General features: G+C 39.5%; 1 protein-coding gene across 1 annotated transcript; it reads left to right on the forward strand.

Annotated features, from left to right (window-relative positions):
- The first annotated feature begins 330 nt into the window (after positions 1 to 330).
- On the forward strand, positions 331 to 19,800 carry pah (phenylalanine hydroxylase). Its single transcript, XM_008280874.1, has 13 exons — positions 331 to 442; positions 1,679 to 1,801; positions 8,067 to 8,250; positions 10,933 to 11,021; positions 11,504 to 11,571; positions 13,701 to 13,897; positions 15,009 to 15,144; positions 15,234 to 15,303; positions 15,422 to 15,478; positions 16,866 to 16,961; positions 17,430 to 17,563; positions 17,666 to 17,781; positions 19,213 to 19,800. Exons 1-13 carry the CDS (start codon positions 374 to 376, stop codon positions 19,254 to 19,256), a joined length of 1,383 nt encoding a protein of 460 aa, XP_008279096.1. The 5' UTR covers positions 331 to 373; the 3' UTR covers positions 19,257 to 19,800.
- Positions 19,801 to 21,213: the final 1,413 nt, after the last annotated feature.

Here is a 21,213-nt window from a genome sequence, read left to right on the forward strand (position 1 = left end):
GTATCACGTTAGGAGAGGTTTGGTGCCCGTCTACCAATGCTTGCTATAAGTCTACGTGTTTTTTGGTGAGTTTCTGATTTGGTTCCTACCTGCAGTCAGTTCCGTCCGGCTGCACACACATACAAACACCGAGAGAAAAAAAAAGTTTTAGCTCTTGGCAGATGGAGGGGCAACCTGAGCCCAGCGGTGCAACAACAGGAACCAGATGTGCCATCACGGTTCTGTTTCACAACAAGCGTCCCGTGACCCGCCAGTGCTGCAGAGGGGGTGTGTGGTCACGTGGTCCGCTGCTTTTAAAGCCACGAGCTGCTCGGAGGGAGAACCGAAGCTCTGCTCAGCATCAGCCCACACTGACATACCTGAGGACAACAGGATGGACGCTGCCTACAAGAGAGTCAATGGAAACTACGGCCCGGAGACAGGGACAGAGGAGGTCACAGGGGTAAATCTCATCTATCTCCACGGACATGCTACAGTTACCTGATGAATTTGGCTTTCTCACCACACCAGTGCATACAACTTCATCAACTTACTGGTGTTTGTTTTGGTCACAAAACAGCTAATAATTAACCTAGTGCGTTGAATCAGGCTGGTTTTATTGCAGCAGCATTATTATAGCTGGACATTGTTGGAGTATTCTAGCACACAAAGCAAAGAATTGCAAACATCTCTGGGTGAATAGAGCAAAAACAGCTGATGTAAGTGAAACATTTAAACAATGTGCATTGTCATAACACACACAGGATAATAACATGCACAAAAATCTGCCCCTATGTACACCTTTTTTTCTTGCAAATTAGCTAAAAAATAATATCCTTACTGTTATGTTTATACACATATGCATGATAAAGCAGTTAATTAACAGACCAAAAACTAATCATGATAAATAATTACTCATTTTTTCCTGCCATTTTTGTGTCAAATATGATCCGAACTTGCATATCTGTGTGTTTCAGAGTGTTGCTTTTACAATACAAGCAACCTGAAGATGGGCACTGGGAGATTCTTACAGGCGTTTCTCATTATTTGCTAAGATTTTATCCACAAAACGATTAAGAAAATAATCCGCAAATTGATCAGTAATAAAGATAACGTTTGATAAAGAAGACCAGCCCTCAAAATCTTACATTTATGACCTCATTTAGTGGATTTGTTTAAGAAAGCAATCTCACATAGTTGCATGAAATGTTGCACTTTTATATAGCAATGTGGGCTGTGCAAGTTTTTTTCTTTTCTTATTCCTCAATGATGCACCTACAGAGGAAACTTCACGGTGTGTGTGGGGCTGCGTCCTTTGCAAAAATCCTTTTGTAGCATGTGTTCATGGAAGCTCTGTAACACATGAGTCTGTGTCAGAAGGTTAAAGGTTTGAAGGCGTCCAGCTTTAACGTCAGATGCTTTAAATGTCATGGCTTTTTGCTGGATTTCATGCTCTTTCTAGTACATGTGGTTGTGTTTAAATTCACACACACAAAAGGAGATCCAAACACCAACATGCTGAAGATGAAAAAAAAAAAAAAAAGCTGAGTAAGTGTTGGTTAAAGTTGGCTGCCAGAGTTGGGCTGGGTTGCTTTTGCTCACAGGTTTATGTTTTATCTTCGGCCAGCATTGATTCCTGCAGCAACTCATGACTCCACATTCAGGTATTGTGTTTTTACCTTTCATTTGTCTTTTTCAGCGGAAGAGAAGAGGCTCCATGTACCTGGAGGAGGAGACCGATAAGAAGTCAGAGGTGGTCTCCTGCATCTTCTCCCTGAAAGAGGAGGTCGGAGCTTTAGCCAAGGCCCTGCGGCTCTTTGAGGTAAACTTTATATCCTCACTGACACCACAGATCAACCAGGATGTCTTTCCTGACCTTCAAATTACATTTACTCATTCCAGCAACAGTAACACTTTGCATTATGTATTATTAGCCAAGACTGAAGCTTTCACTCTGTAAAATTGTAAAACTAGGAAATACAATCCTAATTGTATTTTTGGGTGTATTTTTTGAGGTTGCTTGAAGCAAAATTACAAGCAGCTCCTCTCGTGATTCACCAAACGGAGCAAGAAGGAATGTTAAATAATTGCTTGGGGGAGCTTAGTCACATTTTTAGTGTGGTTTTTTTCTCACATGAAAAGGCCTGACCTAACATGTGACATTAAAATTATCTCAGATGTACTAAATGACTCTTATGAAGCACATTTTAGTTTCAACAGAAGACAGAATCTCCATTAATAAAATAGCTCATGAGAGAATAAACAGGCTGAATGTTTAAAGGAACAGGTCAATATTTGAGGAGCTTTGCTCACTGGATTTTTGCGTGATATTGACACCAATCTCATATCTGAAAGTTAATTATAGAGCCATATAATCCACCTGACAACATCTGTGCACTGTTTAACATCTCATTTGTTTAACTATCTAAACTCTAAATCCCACTGGGGGGTTGAAAGGCATGTTTTTTTTATTTAAAACTGTCATAATTCTACCACTTATCAGAGACAAAGTGAAAGAATATGCACATTTTCTACTTATCATGTGGGACTTTAAGATTTGTCTAGAAAAAATGAGCCAAATCTAAGCTAATAATCGTGATATTTCATCAAAATCGCTTTATTCAACATGTATCTTTTAAATATTTACTAAAAATAAACCCTTTTTACGAAATTTTGTGCTCATGGACGCAACTGTAAAGTCATTTGTGACTCAGCTGTGACCAACAGGTTGCATATTCAGGAACTTTTCAGCTGAACTGCAGGCTGTGTTTAAATAGAGGGGACAAGTATGGAAACAAATCTAAGTAGTAAAATGTGTACAGTATGTAGAGTGGCAGTTTCCCCCCGATAGCGGTAACACCTGTGGGCACTTGGAAAAATGTTGATTCCAGTTTTTTTTTCTTTTTTTGTAACACTTTTTGTAAAATAAGTAATCAGGAATTTTAAAAAATGTATTCATGGAATTATCATATTGTTATACTGCACAGAGGAGACTTTGGAGTTCTCTCTACTTCCAGTCATGGTTGTGCTGTTTCCACAAAGGTGCAGGACTTTATATTGCAGTGAAAAATGAGCCCACAGTGAGTAAAAATATGACCAGCAAAAAAAAAAAAAAACCAGAAACTGCTTGGAGTTAAGGGTTAATCTGCATCCCCTGATTCCATTCTGTGTGCTAAGCTGAGCTAAACAACTGTTGGATTTATTAACTTTTAGCTTAAAGAATGTGGGATACGCGTTCTCGTCTCAGGAAGAAAGTCAATAAGTTTATGGAGGTTTTATGCACAAGAAGATTTCTTGGTCAGGATTAAACGGATTAAACAATGGATTACGGATTAAACAAGCAAGAAACTGAGAGTACTATCGATGTTGTGTTCACTTTCTGCAAAAACTTGTCCATGAAAACATTGATGATTCAAAGGGACGGACACGAGGACTCGATGATGTTACTGATTAACGCTGAACAAAACAAGCCACACGAACAGAAGCTGTGTTTTCAATTCTGGACATATTTCGTTTTACAGATTATAGCATCACAACATCAACGCCAGTACGTTATTTTTAATAGTTGTATAAATTGTTTCCAGTAGTGCTTGAAGAGATGATAGTAATATATGATTGTGTGGAGCAGTTTTGGGATAGTTTTCGTGCTCTTGGACTTTTGTGGCCGTTTAAAGGAGGAAACTAAACAAACTGAGCTTATCTCACATGTTTGTGTATCAGTCGTGTGCAAACACGGCGGGCGACTCTTTGATCCACTAACCCACCTCCTCTGGAGTACTGAAACAGTCACTGCACTGCTAGAAAACGCTCAGCTACTACTGCATGTAGTTTTATTTTCTCATTTAGCTCTTACCTAGCAGTATATTTTACATACAAATGAAATATTGCTGATGATAAAACTACTCATTAGTAATGCAGAAGTCAGAATTAGTCCATTACAACCTGGTACAGAACTGAAAGGAAATACTAGTAATTGAGTAACAGACTTTTCTAAAGTTTGGTGGCCTGAATTAGACAGTTTAAAAGAAGAACGATGAAGGTTATAGCAGGAGAGCTTTCTAGTATGTGTATGTTTATTATGTCTACTAGAATGCATCTCCTGTCTCCTAAACTCCTATTCAACATTTAACAGAGGTTCAGTACCCAGCTAACACTACAGATATCCACAACTCATCAGAATTTTAATGCAGATATCTATAATGTCATTTTGACCTGTCAAAACAACAAGGATGTCTAATTCAGTTCAGTCTAGTCAAAATAACAGATAGAGATCTCACACATCATTACGACTAGTCTACGTTGTTGTGCATGAAGCAGCTCATGAGACACTTTCCACTGGATTTTGGTCCAAGAAAGCATTTGGACAGTGTTAGCAGAAGTAAAGCCATGAAGTAGGAAGAGCTCACCAGCAAGGTTTTCGTGGAGAACGAGAGATTTGTACATTAAAGACTTGTGGCTGAACTTTACTAGAACTTTGGCCTTCCTATAGCGCTGTAACCGTGCCAAAGCTGCAGTGTCATCGTGCGTTTGAAAAGTGAGCCGCCTCTGTCTCCCACTTGCTCTATCGTCTGACATAATATACAAATATTTGCAATGTCTATTCACCTTTCCAGAACTCTAAGTCAAGATATCTCGGATTACATTTTGACGAGGTAGTAATCCATCAACCTGACCTCTTCAGACTTAATGTAGAATATCTACTAAGAACAAACAAGATCAAGAACATCTTGAATTGAGGGGAATTACAGATTCTTGCAGAATAATTCTGATTGGTCAGTATTTAAATGTAGATATCTGAAACTCTGAAACTGGAATTGCAACTAGTCAGAATTCAGATGCAGATCTTCACTATTCACAGTGTTGGTGTCTCCAGATGAACTGCACATTTTTGCAATGAGAGACCTCATAGACATGAACGGCAAAAGTGACACCATTTGGAAAAATGACGACGTGGATGTCTGAAATGTTCTTTTAAGAAGAAAGAATTGAATTAAATTACAGATGTCTGCAATACATATCCAGTCGAGCTATTAAACGTAAAAAGGTCTGACATACAGAGTTTGTAACACAGAATCTGCATAATGTCAACGACATCACTATGACGTGATCAGGGTGATGTCTTTCAAGGTCCTTGCTGACCCCTGAATGATGTTATCCAACTGGTTTGCTATTAAACAACTAGTTTGCATAAACCGTTTATGTAACTTTTGTTTTACACTTGACCCTTCGCCCAAACTAAAACAGAAAGTTTTCTTGCAAATGGCAACTTGTTTACAGTGTTTCAGAGCTGCTGACAAGACAGATGGTGGCTTCAGAGCAACATTTCACTGCTGTCACGCATTAAACCAAGAAAAATGAGAAGAACAATAACGCTTTGCTGACTTGAAACTCACTGGAAACTGTGGAAAGAAGTTCAGTGACACCATAACTCTAAACTAATGTGTTCAAATGGCTGGAAGTGGCTTGATTTCTTCTTTCTTTCTGAGACTTTCTGTGCTTTCTGAGCATGCCCAATAGGAGAACAGTTACCTGTTCAGGTGGTTTAATGCAGACTGAGGTGCAGAAACAAGTTGCTGTGGAGACAGGTTGTAGAAAAACTGCATTTTAAAATGTAGCAAGCTGAATACAGGAGTAGTTGTGTGTAAAATAGGTGCAATTCCCTTTTCGAGTTCTGCTGTAATATAATAAAGCACTACTCTTGATAACAGGCACCTTAACTTTTATTATTCAAGCATTTTTCTCATAATACATGTGTGCTCTTAAATTTCTAATGCTTCTTTTTTACTGCTTGATGCTGCTCATGTGAGTCAATGATGTGTGCAAGTACGAGAAGGTCAGTGTATCAGTGTTTTCTCTTTTATCGATCCAAACGCCCGTGTGTACGTGACTGGATGATCGCTCGAAGTAAACAGTGACTTGCAGCACCTCCTTTGTTTAATCTTCAGCACTGAGGTTCAAGTTTGCTCCTCTTGCAGGAAAAACAAGTCTTACCAGAATTCTGGAGGAAAACACAACAACAACAGGCCAAATAACTGACAATAAATTCTGTTTTTGGTTAGAAAAAATAAATAAATAAATAAATTTAAAAAGCATTTTTGTGTTGAAATCCTCCAGCCATGTGATCTTCCACGTCTCTGGGGGTGGAGCTGTGGCTGTGTTGACTCTGATCAATACCAAGTATGTGCCAAATGCGGCCCTCCGAATGCAGCAGTAAACATCAGGGTCCTCTTTGAACCTATGAGCTCCTGCTTTGCCGATCCTCCCCCTGCTCCACCCCCCTTCCCTCCCACTCCAGCTCTTCTGTAAAACACGCCAAATGACCCCCAAACTGTCGGCACGCCCCCTTTCTCCCCAACTGCAATTTCCCTCAGAATGCATAAACGCTGATAGTCTCAAAAACGCAGCTTTGAAGAGAATCCTCGTTTCTCTCTGGCTGATTGACGGCGATGGAGCCATGTGCTAACGTTTAGCTGAGCAGCTGGCGTGCCCGTCACGTGTCCCCTCTCATGGCTAATCTACACTTTTCATTGAGAAAGTCGCACGTTAAAGCCGCCACACCGCTGCTTATCCACACATGTGACGCGACAGCATGGTTTTCTTGTGACGGGCCGACCTTGACCTTACGCCTCGGTCAGGGCGACTGTATGGTTATTGCCAGCCTCGCAGCAGAGGGACGGCTCGGAGGGGTACACAAATCTGACAAAATGACCCCTGCGTCCTGCTCGGTTGAGGATTTAGGGCTGGTTATGTTAAGCTGGAGCAGGCCACGCAGCACACATGGTGGAGTGTTTCTCTTTACGCTTATTAACAGAAATACCAAGGAACTCTTTGAACTTTGAAGACAGGAATACACTTTTGTTTACTCCAAAATAACCTAATATTTAACATTCTTGACTGCATTTACATTTAAATGTATGACTTCTAAAGCTTCCACATACTGTTGCTAAATGCAAAAGAAGCACAGATAATTGGGGTGCATGTTACGCATTTAAATGCAGCCCCCTCCTCAAATTCATATCTTCATTTTCTTCAGTTTCTCTGATTTGTCTGGTTCTCTGTGTCTACACTATAGAGAGGTTTAATCTGTTAGGATGGGTCCTGCACACATAATATAGTCTGTGTAAGCCATACAAATGGTTTTATATATCATATTATTCATTTATCAGGGATGATTTCAGTTTAATAATTTTGAATTTCAATTGGGAAACCCAGCACTTACACAGTAAGTCTGCTGACAGTGACTAGATTATTTACAGTGATGGGGTTTAAAAAAAAAAAAATTTCAACCTGTTGTCAACCTGGACTCATCTTTGGTCATGCCTCCATTCTCCCCTGAGGGATGCGGGACCACATGGCCCTTAAAAATCGCTGTTAAATGTAGAATAGGATCCAGATGCGAGAAAACGGGAGGCCCTGCTGCTCACGCCTCCTCTTCACTGAGCCTATTGCAGACAGAGAACAAAATACTCCCTCTCCCTCCCCAAAAAGCTTCATGAACACAAACACATTCTGATGGTTAATCACACATAAAGATAGGCACACTTTAACACACGAGCCGGAGCCTCTTTGAGTGTGAGACATTAAGAAAAACGTGTGAATTGCAGTCAGAAAGGTCTGAAGACTTCCCCAGTGTTTTGTGTTCAGGCTGCAGAATGAGAAATGCCAAAGTGATTTATCTCACAGTTTTGCACTAAACTACTACATTATGTCCTGAATGCCTTCACTATGCGATGCCAAGTCCAGTCTGTCTGGCTCAGAGTCAGAATGCAGACAAAGCGTTCAAGGAAGCTGACCCGAGGTCACGGTGGACTCCACAAAGTCTGATAAATAGCCACCAGTTTAGTAGCCACACACCTCCCTCTAGTGGTGGGAGACAAGTACTGCTGCAGCTTGACACAACAAAAACATTCACACACAAACACTGGGGGGGTTTTTGTTACCAAATTATTTTTTTTTGCTGATAGAAGCCTTTTGCATTTTACAAACAGGAAACTACCCAAAATATATAAGTGGATGAACATACAACAACAACAACACACATCAGAGGTAGCCTCACCATTATCTCCCGTGCTCCTCTGTTTGTGCAGGACAAGGGCATCAACCTGATGCACATTGAGTCCCGTCCATCGCGGATGAACAAAGACCAGTACGAGTTCTTCATCAGCGTGGACTCCACCTGCTCCCAAGCCCTGGATGAGGTCATTGACGGCCTGCGCACACAAATCAGCGGCCACGTGCATGAGCTGTCACGCAACAAACAGAAGGACACAGGTTAGCGAGTGTGCAATTGTGGTAAGATGATGCCCACTGAACAAGATGAGCATGAATCCACAGCATGAATTAATTAATGAATGAGTATAAATATCACCGCTCTGAATGTGGTGAGGAGAGCTTACATGTGGGAGCGACTCTGGTTTCAAATACAGCAGGACAGTTGAGAAATGACACTCAGGTTGTTCATTGCTTATCTCTAGAGGTTTAGATAGTCCCACGTGTTTGTATTAGCGCACAATGGAAAGCAAATATCAGGCAAACAGTAAATAAAAAGGGGGCTTTGTAGGATTAGAGCGTCGAATGTTAGACAAATTAAAATTGTGACCTCAAGATGGCACTGGGTTGAGAAGTGGGGATCCTCAAAATGACTGCAATTCAGTCCAAGGGGGGCATGAATGTGTGCATTAATTTTCATATACACTATACGTGTACACTGTACATAAAAGATTAACATAACTGCCGAGTCTGAAAAGTGAAGCAACATCCCAACAGCTTATTTCTAATGGCTTCACAAATGACACATATATTCAACACAGTGGGTTACATCCCAAACTGAGGAGTGAAGCCAATACAAAAGTGACTTATTTAATTCTGTCTAACAGCCAGCAGGGGGCGACTCCTCGAATTGTATAAAGAAATCTGACTGTGTAGAAGTCTATGGGAACGTTAACCTCCTCCCCTCTTGATTTATTAACTCAGTAAACGTTTTCCTTTAGTCTCAGTTGCTAGTTTCAAGTCTTCTTCAGTAGATTATGGTCTACACTTTGTGGATTATGGTCCCATTTAGATGAAAACAGATGATGAAAGAGTATGGCCTAGAGTAGTTCTTATCACCTAGAGATCATGAATGTCTCCGTGAATTTGAACTCCAATAGTTTCCATCATCAATCATTTCCTTGTTTCTTTTGCGTTAGTTTTAACTGCAGCATTCGCATCTTACACAATTATACTTACAATTCTGTCTGCTGTCTTTTCTATGTCTACAGCTGCATCTCCGTGGTTTATGGGTTTTCAAAAGGTGCAAATTAAAATTGCATTTAAAAGCCACACTTTTCCAACAACTTCTCCAACATTTGCGTTGGACCCATTTTAGCCAATTTCGTAATTACCTTCTTTTTGAATTCCCTCCATGAATTTTAATTGGTTGCTAGATGCAGTTCAGTGTATATTTCTTGAAACTTGTTCCTCCCATTCAACTCATTAGTGTAACACAACATATTGGTGTGAGCTGACATTGAAGACATACATTTTATTCGTTTTAAATCCGTACTACCATGTCACATCAAGGCGTTGTAATTTTGCACAAGCCCTACAGTGTACCTTGGATCATTTTGGTAGGAGGTTTGAATTAAAATCTTTGGTATTAAGACTATATTTCATCCCATCCATACAATGAGCCCTCAACAAGATGGAATAAACACAGCTGACCTGTGTGATCCATACAAACACCCAGCAACACCATTGTCTTACATCCTACTATACCATGAATATTTCAATGTGGATGAAAGTGGTGGACCAACGCTGGCATCCCAAGAGCCACACAGCTAGCAAGTCTAAAAAAAAATCTAATAAACCGATGCAGCTAAAACGGTCCATTTATCAGCTGAACATAGATCTGGGTGGTGGTGCTTCATGACCCCGAGCCAGACTCAGTAATGGGCAGCCAGCGTCGCCAATGAGACTGATGGCCCATCGCCCACATCTAGACCCCTTTATTAGTTGTTTCCAGAATGACATTAGTTTAGCTACTGAGGACCAACAGGCCCGTCAGGAACAGAGGAGCTCTGTGTCTCAGCACCAGAATAACAGGCCAGGAGAACATGCCAAGGTCACGGCAGGCTGAGATAGACAGGCCCACCATGGATCCTCCACGTAGACACTGTGGTCTGCCGGTCAGGGTCAAGTGGACGAGGGGGTATTTATGGCCTGATCTGGAGACAGAGTGTTTACAGAGGAGCCTGGCAGGGGTCTACTGTCCTCCTGGGGCCTCGGGCTGGACCACACTGCACAAACCCAGATTGATGATTGGGACCCCAGTGTTTTTTGAGTGTCATAAATCTATATGAACAAGCAGATGCCCCTCATATGCTGCTCTGCTGAGTGTCAAAATGCCACAGCAGTAAGAAAAAAAAGTCCTGTAGGCAAACATAATGATCATCAATATCAATTTGTACTGTAATCAGTCATCAGTCAGGAATTATACAATTGTCAGGCTGCAGCTGGTCGTTACTTTTTATTGTTGATTAATGTCAAAAAACAAACAAAAGAACATGTTACAGCTGAAACGAGGAGTTATTTAACTGTTTGGTTGACTGACAGGAAAAGTTGGAAGCTATTTTGATTGTCAAATATGTGCTTTAGTCAATTTTTAGGTTAAAATAAGCGGAAATCAAATAAAATGTTCTCATTTTGCTTCTTTAATTTGTTTTTTTCTGTATTTTTTTGTCATCGCAAGCTGAATTGTTTTTAGTTCTGGACTAAATTACTTGAAATAATGCTTAAAATGGCACATAATGGCACAGGGATCGCTTTTAATTGCTGTGCAGACATTAGAAATTTCCTGTATTTCTATATTCTGCTCGCTGTGGACACCTAATGCTTAATAGATCTGACCTGAACAAATACCAGTTGAATAAAAACATGAATTACCAGTGTTTAATGACCGTTATTATCCTGCAGTGCCGTGGTTCCCTAATGACATCCAGGACTTGGACCGCTTTGCCAACCAGATCCTCAGCTACGGCTCCGAGCTGGATGCTGATCACCCGGTGAGCACTGACTCATCCGTCACCGTCTGTTTGCCACATCCTGCCTCTGCATGTGTGTGTGTGTGTTTGTGTGAATCCACTCACGCCCACAGGTCTCATGAAAAGCGGCGCTGCGGAGATGACAGGCCGCACTCTGCCGTCTATTCTCATGGAAACTATCTAGACGCACAAATTGATGTCATTGCTTTAATTGAGCCCCTATAATTATAGATAATTGCTCCCTTTTGCCACCGCCATTAAAGCAAAATGTATTCATCATAAGCTGAAAAACACTCTACAAAGGCTTCATTTGAATATGTATTTGCGTGCTCTTGTTAGAGACGGAGTGCATAATGCTGTCAAAGGCCACAGGGTTTAGCCTTAGCAGAGGATTTCCACTCTTTGATTTAGCTGTGAGTGGCGAGGCTGCGATCATGAGATCTAACATGGCTTTCCTTTGTGTGTGTGTGTGTGTGTGTGTGTGTGTGTGTGTGTGCACGCAGGGCTTCACAGATCCAGTGTACAGAGCCCGCAGGAAGGAGTTTGCTGACATCGCCTACAACTACAGACAGTAACTATTTTTAACTTCAGATCTTTATGTTCAGAAGCTGTCATTCACCGTTTTGTCTTTAAAAAACTTAGAACAAATAGGGACAAATTACAGGGAGGCAGCGTTGGATTTAAAGGGCTCTCGTCTTTGTGTGTGTAATTGAAGCATTATTCACAGGCACTACAAAGAGCACCAAACCCAGTGAAATGCCAAATACTGTGAGCTGACAGATGATGAAGTGATGCAGTCCTGCATGAAAGTAAAAAATCCAAGGGGGTGGAATAGAACAGGATTCCCAGCAAACAGTCCAACTTGATCATTAGATATCAGCAGCACATTCAGGAGAGAGTCTCTGGTGTTTCAAAGGCGTGCAGAAAAAGAAGCAGGGCTCATTTTGCAGCAATGTAAACAAATGGACAGCGTTTCCTGGTAATTTTCTATTTAAAAAAAGATCTTAAACGTGAGATATTTTCACTGATACAATTCCAGTTTATGATAATGTCCTCACTACACAGCTAGTTACATGCAGAATGGGATAGTGTGTGGATAAGCAAGCAAACAATAATAATAAATATCACATTTTAACTGGTTTTAGATGTATATGTATGATTTTATATCATTTTGTGGTTATTTTTTTTTATCACAAGATTATCGCCATCTTCCCAAGCTAACAAAAAAAAGTATATTTTTGTCATTTGTGAAGCCGTTATAAATAAGTAGGCACACTGTATACACTGTACTGGTAAGATGGGAAGAATATAAGAATCCAGAAAAGCAAATATACTGTGTGTCTACATAATGTGTGATCATGTCAAGGTTTTGATGTAATAGTCGCTTTTTCAAAATTACTTTAAGGGCTTTGTATTTGTTTATTTGGAGAAAAATTTAATTGAATGATGCCTAGTTGTAGTTTTCTTATATATTATCATTATGAGTCACTAAAGTCGGCCATTTTTAAAAATCCATGTATAGAAGCGATTTAAAGAGCTGAACCTCTACAAAGATCACATTGTCTTGGTTTCAGTGTACATCCTGAATGCATCAATTCCAAAACCCACCAGCAAGTTTAACAAGCATGTTTTTTTGTTTTTTTAAATCCCCAAACTGACACCGTTTATCAGATCCAGAAAATAGAAAAAAGAGAAAGAATCATCAGATTTTCATCTCTCCAACGGCCCATGAACTAATCATGTGTGACATGTGGTTCAGTCAGGAAAAAAAACCAAAAACAAATATAATCTAAAATTACGACATTTAATCAAAACTACTTCTGTAACAACACAAAAGATTCTGTGCTCCTCAACTGTGGACATATCCGTCGCTAACTCAGCTGTGTCTAAATCAGTTTCAAAAATGTACGACTTCAGAACTTTTTCATACTACACAAAGACACAGCAGCATTTCATATGACAGTGAAAAATTAATACAAAGTCAGTAAACCTGTGACATGAGCAAAAAGCATGTTCTGAGGGTTACACCTGCGTTCTGAAGTGTTTCGGTAACAATCTGTCAAAGCAACACCCACAGATTATTGCTTTACAAAGCTGAGGGTTGTAGTTGGTGCTTTAGCAGTTCAATTCTACAATATGTTCACCGGATGGTCACTAACTGTCTCTGGGAACGTTGTGTACAGTCCCCTGTTGAAGCTAATGAAGCCAACAAGAGCAGTGAGAGCAAACTAAAATGGTTTAGAGCAGGGGTGCCCAATCCTGGTCCCCGAGAGCCCCTATCCAGCATGTTTAAGATGTTTCCCTCTTCCAACACACCTGATTCACACGATCAGGATCGTTATCAGGCTTCTGCAGAGCTTGATGATGAGCTGATCATTTGAATCAGGTGTGTTGGAAGAGGCAAACATCTAAAACATGCTGGATAGGGGCTCTCGAGGACCAGGATTGGGCACCCCTGGTTTAGATGCAGGCTGGAAATACCAAACATGGGGCTAAAATGTGCTGAGTTGAAACTGTGCAACGGGTGCTAATTATCATCATGATCATTACTGTAGGTCAGTAGATGTGACCTTAATGTAAAAATACTGATTATAGCAGCTTTAAAGATATAAAAACAGAAGGCAAACACTGGTATGTGTTACACCAATGTGTGTTTCTATACGGTACATAACTGCTGTTGTCACCTCGTCTCTGTGCCAGCGGCCAAACCATCCCCAGAGTCCAGTACACAGAGGAGGAAAGAACCACATGGGGCATCGTGTTCAAGGAGCTGAAGACTCTGTACCCGACTCACGCCTGCCGCGAACACAACCGGGTCTTCCCCCTGCTGGAGAAATACTGCGGCTACAGGCAGGACAACATCCCACAGCTGGAGGACGTGTCCCGCTTCCTGCAGTGTAAGTCCTGTCCTGACGTGGCCCCCGATGCCCTCATCTGTTATGTCACTGATAGCCACAGCTAGCGTTAGCTCAGGATAAAACTGCACTTAATGAAGTTTTCCCTAGTTGTTATCTGTAATTTGAAAATATCAACTCTGATGAAATCATATCTTTTTAATCAGTTTGTTTCACCCCCCCAGCTAACGTGAAGAGTAGCTGAAATATTAATATTAAAACAAAACCCTCGCTAACTACAGCTAATGGCAGCTAGTTTAGCAGAGAAGTCACTCCTACCTTAACTTTGGACTCTAAAATTTATGTGATTGAATCTCGAAATAAAAAATAAGCTTTTTGGATGAACTGATATCTTAGCAATTATTTCATTATTTCTTATAAATAACTGAAACAGTGACTAAATAATTAATAATAGAAAAGAAAACCTGGCTGTAATGCCAGCTAATGCTAGCTAGCTGAGCATTGTAGCACCATCTCAACTTCTCCTAAAATGTGATTTGGTTAATCTTCCTTTAAAGCTCATATTTAAATGTATTAAACAAATGATTATTGTATTATATTTATTCTAATCTAAATATTAACCAGAAATAAATTTATTGACTAGCAGTAAATATTTAAAGCACAGTTTATTTCTGAAGCCATCAAATTAAAGTGGTGAAGAAAGTTTAAAAAAGCACATTTTGTTTGCACATACTACACTTCCCACTGGAGGATTCTGTTATGATTGTACAAAGGTATTATGAGTGTATTTATCTGTTAAGTAGTTTGTTTGCCAGCATTTAAACCCTTTGCAAAGCAGTGTTGTTTTGCTCATATTTATTTTATTATTGTTTCCTTTTGCTGCATTGTGTCTCACTGATTTCAGTATTAAAATGTGTGCAAATGTGATTTTCTTCAAATAACTGATAGAAAATGTAATAGTATTATGAGTCATACAGTTGTAGCATCACACAGTGCATGAAGCATCATTCAGCTCATTTTGGAAGCTGCAGGGTGTGAATGTGGGAGGCGGGACCTGTTCAAATGCCCTACTTCCTATTCCTCCCTCCCCTCCCTGTTTCTTATTCAACACTCACCCTCTCTCCTCTTTCATCTCCCCGCCGCTCTCCTGCAGCTTGCACAGGTTTCCGGCTTCGCCCGGTCGCCGGCCTGCTCTCATCTCGGGACTTCCTGGCTGGACTCGCCTTCCGTGTCTTCCATTCCACGCAGTACATCCGTCACGGCTCCAAGCCCACGTACACACCTGAGCCGTGAGTGCCGAGAGTCCATCTACGACTGCAGAAAAAAAAAAATGCAATATCACACAATATTAAAAGAGCCATTTCTGTTTCTCATACAGGGATATCTGCCATGAGCTCTTGGGCCACGTTCCTCTGTTTGCAGATCCTAGTTTTGCTCAGTTCTCACAGGTAGCAAACACACAGCTAACATGCATGTGTTATATACAGAGTAGCTGGAGAGAGATTTTCATTAAAGTGCATCTTATTTCATTTTCTAATCTACTTGCTTTGATTCCACCCTGTACAGGAGATTGGTCTTGCGTCTCTTGGTGCCCCTGATGAGTACATTGAGAAACTGGCTACTGTAAGTTCAGTGTCCAAGAGAAAGAATATATAACTAGCACTATGATATATATGCATGTATGTAAAGTGTCAATAACCCTGAAGTTCTTATATGATCAGAATCTGACCAACTAGAGCTGAGCTGTATTCACTTTAAACCTGCTCTTTCACACATATTTACAGGTGCACGTAGTACTTAAACACTAATTTTCTGTGACCTGTTGCCCTTGTTTAAATACATGAGTGCAAAGTAAAAAATCTGAATCAAATTCCTCATATGTGCACACGTGCTTGGCCCAAAAAGCAAAATAGTATTTTAAACATCTACACAACAGTAGGACAGTTGCTTTCACAGTTTTACTTGAAAATGTTCAGGAATAAATGTGAAATATTAAAGGTCTTTAAGGGTCGGTTCTCCCCCCCAAAAAAGCATGGCAGATATGATAAATATGAAATGCAAAGCTGTGGAAACAGAAGCCATAGTAGAGGAAAGTCAACAGCTCTGCTCAGTGCAGTTCATTAAGATTAGCATGCACAGGCTAATGTCCATACACATGGGGCTGAAGTAGGGAAAGGTCTTTGCTATATTGAATTGAATTATGGTACATTTATTTAATTATGAAGAGAACAAACACATTTTTCTTTAGTCAAAAGTCAAATACTCACACATAGTGTCTATCAAAGCAGTCATCCCCCTCTTGGAATTTTTAATGTTTTATTATTTATTTACAGCATTGAATAAAAGCAGATTTGTTGGGCTTTGTTTGGCCCTGATCAGGAGGGGGAAAAAAGTTAAAAACAAAATCTCTACAAAGTGATTTAATGTCCCTGCAAAAATACAATCTAAATTTTTTTTTAGTATGTATTATGTGTTTGCACGAGTATTTGATCTGTGATTGGACTAAGATCTGCAATCTGACCTGATCACTACACTGTCAGACATTTACTACCATTGTCTTCAAACGAATCCGTCCCAAAGTGACTTACAGTTTATTAGCTGGTGCAACATGTTATAGGTGGAAACAATGGAGGCAAAATGACAAAAGTTTGTGTAGCTCCACTAAAGATGGTGACACTTTTCTACATTTACTTTGCATTGTAATGCTATGATATGGCGTACAGTAAAAGTTTAATGTCTTGCTGGAAATCAAATCTTGGTTTTTTTCTGATGGGTGAATGCTGTCTATAGGCTCTGCATCTAAAAACCTGGTCACATGAATCAAAAACTATACATTTGGGTAGATGCCACAAGAAACAGTGCTGCTTTTTTGCGTTTTAGGTGACCTACCTTTTTAAATCCTAAGGTTCTTTGGGCTCAATCGCTCGATCAACCTGTCCTGTGTTTTGTTTTTGTGCATTCTTTGCTGCTTTTGGTGTATAAATCACATTTTATGAACCTGTGTCTGCAGGTGTACTGGTTCACTGTGGAGTTTGGCCTGTGTAAGCAGGGCTCTGAGATCAAAGCGTACGGAGCTGGCTTGCTTTCATCGTTTGGAGAGCTGCAGGTAAGACGAGGCTGAGTCAGAGGCTCCAAGAAAACAACATGCACATCAGCGAGCACGGCCCCTCGCAGCAGCAGCAGCAGCAGCAGCGAGAAATTGTTTGCTTTTTGTGTATTATTTGTTAAAAGACATTCAGCTTGTTGCACAACAGCCGCTGTGCAGGCAGTGGGTTAGTGGTTCACTCAGACTCGGGTTTAATGTGTCACTGGGGGAGTCGGCCTGCCTGCCCAGCGGGGTGGCAGTAAAGTGGTTCACTGGGTAAGTGGGAGCAGAGAGAGGATGAAGAGCTCGCTATCGAGGTCACAAGTTACATCAGCTGCTGTCAGCAGAGGATGTTCACTCTGCCAAGTCAACAGCAAAGCCCTGAATCATGCTGCACTTCCTGCTTACTGACGAGAACAGAGTCACTCATTGAAAAAGTTTATCCACGCCATTAAAAAAATCACATTTTTTTGCACTGTTTTCTTTCAGTATTGTTTAACAGACGAGCCCAAAGTCCTTGCCTTCGACCCCGACAAGACCAGCCTCCAGAAATACCCAATCACAGAGTACCAGCCTGTTTACTTTGTTGCTGAGAGCTTTGAGGATGCCAAAGAGAAAGTGAGGTAAGATGTGATGTTTTTGTTTTTTAAAACTAAACCTTTGAAAAGTGTTCAGCCTCTTTAGGTTGCGTGCTACACTTGTTCAATATTGCTGTCCGTCTGCAGGAAATTTGCAGCCACTATCCCCAGGCCTTTCTCAGTGCGCTACAACCCCTACACCCAGAGTATTGAAGTGCTGGACAACACCCAGCAGCTCAGGAACCTGGCCGACAGCATCAACAGTAAGCAGCAGCCAGGCTTGTAAACAAAAAAATGGCATTTTCTTTGGTTAAATCAGCCTTTTCTCATTATGTAAAGAAGTGTTTCCCGACTATTTAGATTTTTTGGTCAACCCATGTTTTACTGGGACCCATCATTACTGGTTCCATGGGCTGTAAAGGCATTCGCAATGGAATAAAGCATTGCATTCACTAAAGATTAACCATTTAGAGATCTTATCGCTTACAAATCTCAGAAAAAGTGTGTAATTACATTCTCATTCCAAATGCTGTAATTATAAGAACAGTTAAGACGGTAAGGCTTATCAGTCATCACTATACCTGACATGCTGCCTTTAAAGATTTCTTCACATGTGTGAACAGTTTGAACTGAACTGGAAATATAATTGATACAACCAGTTCCACTGTATGAGGCAACATGAGCCCCATTTTTTAACTGATATTTTTAAATCTGGGACAGTTAAGTATGCTGGACTAGCTCTTAGCAGCTCCTCTTTGCTACGCACCACTAGATGTAGTGACAACTGTCCCTGAGTTACACTAATACTGAAGAAACCTTAAAGATCTGGTGATTCTCCAACAGGTTCTGAAGTGTTCCCACTCCTAGTCTGTTGTGGAGCCAACAGATAGAACCACAGATTGTTATAGATGTATTAGCATCAGCACCTGTTGTCCAGTATACACCAATATGTTCTCTTACAGATCATAATATAGAAAAATATGCTTTGGGTAATTTAGAAAATGTGCACTCACACAGTTTGTCCAGCAGAGCAGCTCTCAGCACCATCTGCAGCACATGTAGCAGAGTGTGAGCTGAGCAGACAGTGATGCAGAGTCCAACACAATCACTCAGTTATTTTCTCTTTTCAATGGAACTCTAACATATATAGAAACAATATCAGCAGATATAATCGATATCAGTATTTTGTACTTCTTAAAATCAGTATCAGCGCTAAAACTCCAGTATCAGGTGGGTTCTAGTACGTTATGTCGTACTTATGAGATGCTTTTCCAATGACTACAAGGTTCTGAAACTTGTGCAGGTTGTAGAAATGTCCAAAAAATGTTATGTACAACTTTGTGCAGGATGAATGTTTTACTTCTGTCTTGTGATTATCCTGCAGCTCCTTAGGTTTATCTGAATTTTTGGAAACCACTGATTCAAAATATCACTAAAAACATAATAAAAAACACTGTAATAGTTTAAACAACCCCTGATGGTTCACAGTGGGATGTTATTCAGCTAGCTGTGCAGGACAGACCATAACAGAGCTATTTCTGTCTCATCGTCTGATTATGAAAGTTTATTAATCTGCTCCTCGTTTTGAATAGAAACGGAACATTTAGGAGTGTTTTAGGCACCTTGGTTTTATAAATACTGAGGTTTTGGTTATACTGTCTGTGGTTTCTGACTTTGCCTTTGCTTTGTTTCAGGTGAATTGGGCAAATTGTGTGAAGCCATGCGGAAGCTGGAGTAACTGCACATGGGATCGGATTTGAAGCTCCAGAGAGTCTCTTCTTTCCTTCACTAAAATGGTCGTTGATGTATTGGGCTGATAGCCTTTTGCAGTTATGCTTAGCGTGCTTGCAAATTAGCTTTCTTCATAGTAAAACAAATATGCAAGTCAATTAAGGACCATATTACTGTAATCCAGCTAGCTGTGTATTGTAGTTCAGTGAATGAAGTGTAGCCTGTCACTTATGGATGATGATGATGATGATGATAAGAAGTGTGTATGTAGAAGCTGAACATGTTACTGTCGATATTGTAACCGCATAACTGTTACTGAAAGGACTGTTTTTCAAAATAAGAGCGTTTGTTGATCTCCTCTAGAACTTTAATGAACCGAAAATCCAACGTGAACGTATGATTTAGCTTCCAATAGGATGCAAGACAACTGCAGATGTGTTTTCTGTGCATTTCAAAATGAGAGATCATTTCTCTCACTAGCTTTTGTTTTCCTCAGATAAATTAAATATTTTGTATATGCATGAAACAAATAAATATTTCTCTTCTTTGACTTCTTTTTGTCCGTCTGTCTTCCAATTTAAAAAAAAAAAAACCTGAACTCACTATTAAACATTAAAAGTGGTGAGAAGCTCTTTTCTTTGTATATTTAAGGAGGGGAAGTAAAATAATCCACTTTTAACAGCTTTCAGATGATTATTTAGCATTCAAATAATTGACATAACTCAAACTAAGCAACGTATTTAAAGTTTTTAGAATTAGTTGAACTGAGCAGTTTAAATGTTGCTCCACCAATAAAAACGACTGAGAAGACAATATAAGGCGGTGGACACGTGGCATTTGTTGATAATTGTTCTGTACTTTCATTGACATGGGTTTTAATTTCATCTCCTTAATATGTTTTATTTGTGTTGATATTTGACATTTCTAACACCACATGTAGCCTGACTTACTCCTGTTATGACTATAAAGGTTTATTGGCTTTCTATTTTTAGAATATCTTATAAATCCTAACATTTGAACCATGTGTTTAAATGTGTTTAATATGCATGTGGGAATATATAATCACATCAGCTAAAAATATGAATAAAAAAAGGGAGAAAAACTATGTGATGTACACTGTGAAGGGTCAAGTTTTGTATTTAGGTGACTGCATTCTGTGACAATGTTTAGCTGAGACCTGTTTGGTTCGTTGTACATTTTGCTTACAGCTGAACTAAAAATCACCAACTCAGCTCTTCTTTTCCTTTTCTTAAGTGTGTTATAATCAGTTAGTATTGGAGTAATTCAGTGAATGCAATGGTACTTTTACTTGAGTATCTACTTGCACAAAGTGGACATACAGTTGATATTTTATCAGCCACACCGAGTTACAACCTGTACAACATTTATCCTGCCTCCATGGAGATTAAACTACAGAGAGGCTTTTATTGAGCCTGCACTTGTTGATATAAACGGGATAAAGATAATAATATAATGCAGTTCAGAAGCATCTCAAACTACATCCCAAATACACAAATATATATCACTCAGACTAAGCAGAACATCACCCTGTAAAAAAACAAATAAATAAATAATAGTAATAAAAAATAAATTAAATATATATATTTTTTAAATTAAAAAACGAAAAAGTGTAGAAAATCTGGCTGCAAGTATGGCAGAAAAAATACATTAAAAACAGGGCAAAACTAATGTTTAAAAATTGAAAAAAAAGTAATTATAATTTTTTAAAAAAAATAACAGCAAATATCTGTAAAAGAATGATTTTTTTTTTAATTTAATTAAAACATTTTTTCTTTTAGATAATTTAACTTCAATAAAATTGTGTATTTTTATGGTCACATGCTGTAAAAGAACAAATTACTATTTGCAAAAACAGATATTTGATGCATCAACATGTAAATAATGCTCTATTCTGATATTTTACTGAACAGTGTCTTTAGTTTGACAAAACAGGAAAATTTAGT

The sequence above is a fragment of the Stegastes partitus genome, unplaced genomic scaffold (assembly GCF_000690725.1).
Source record: "Stegastes partitus isolate 25-593 unplaced genomic scaffold, Stegastes_partitus-1.0.2 Scaffold212, whole genome shotgun sequence".
Lineage (NCBI taxonomy): Eukaryota > Metazoa > Chordata > Actinopteri > Pomacentridae > Stegastes > Stegastes partitus.

Bases quoted from the DNA above. Each gene is read 5' to 3' on its own strand.
- pah (XM_008280874.1), top strand. From the start codon at position 374: ATGGACGCTGCCTACAAGAGAGTCAATGGAAACTACGGCCCGGAGACA. The intron at 443-1,678 runs GTAAATCTCATC...TGTCTTTTTCAG, and splicing joins GGACAGAGGAGGTCACAGGG to CGGAAGAGAAGAGGCTCCAT. The intron at 1,802-8,066 runs GTAAACTTTATA...CTGTTTGTGCAG, and splicing joins AGGCCCTGCGGCTCTTTGAG to GACAAGGGCATCAACCTGAT.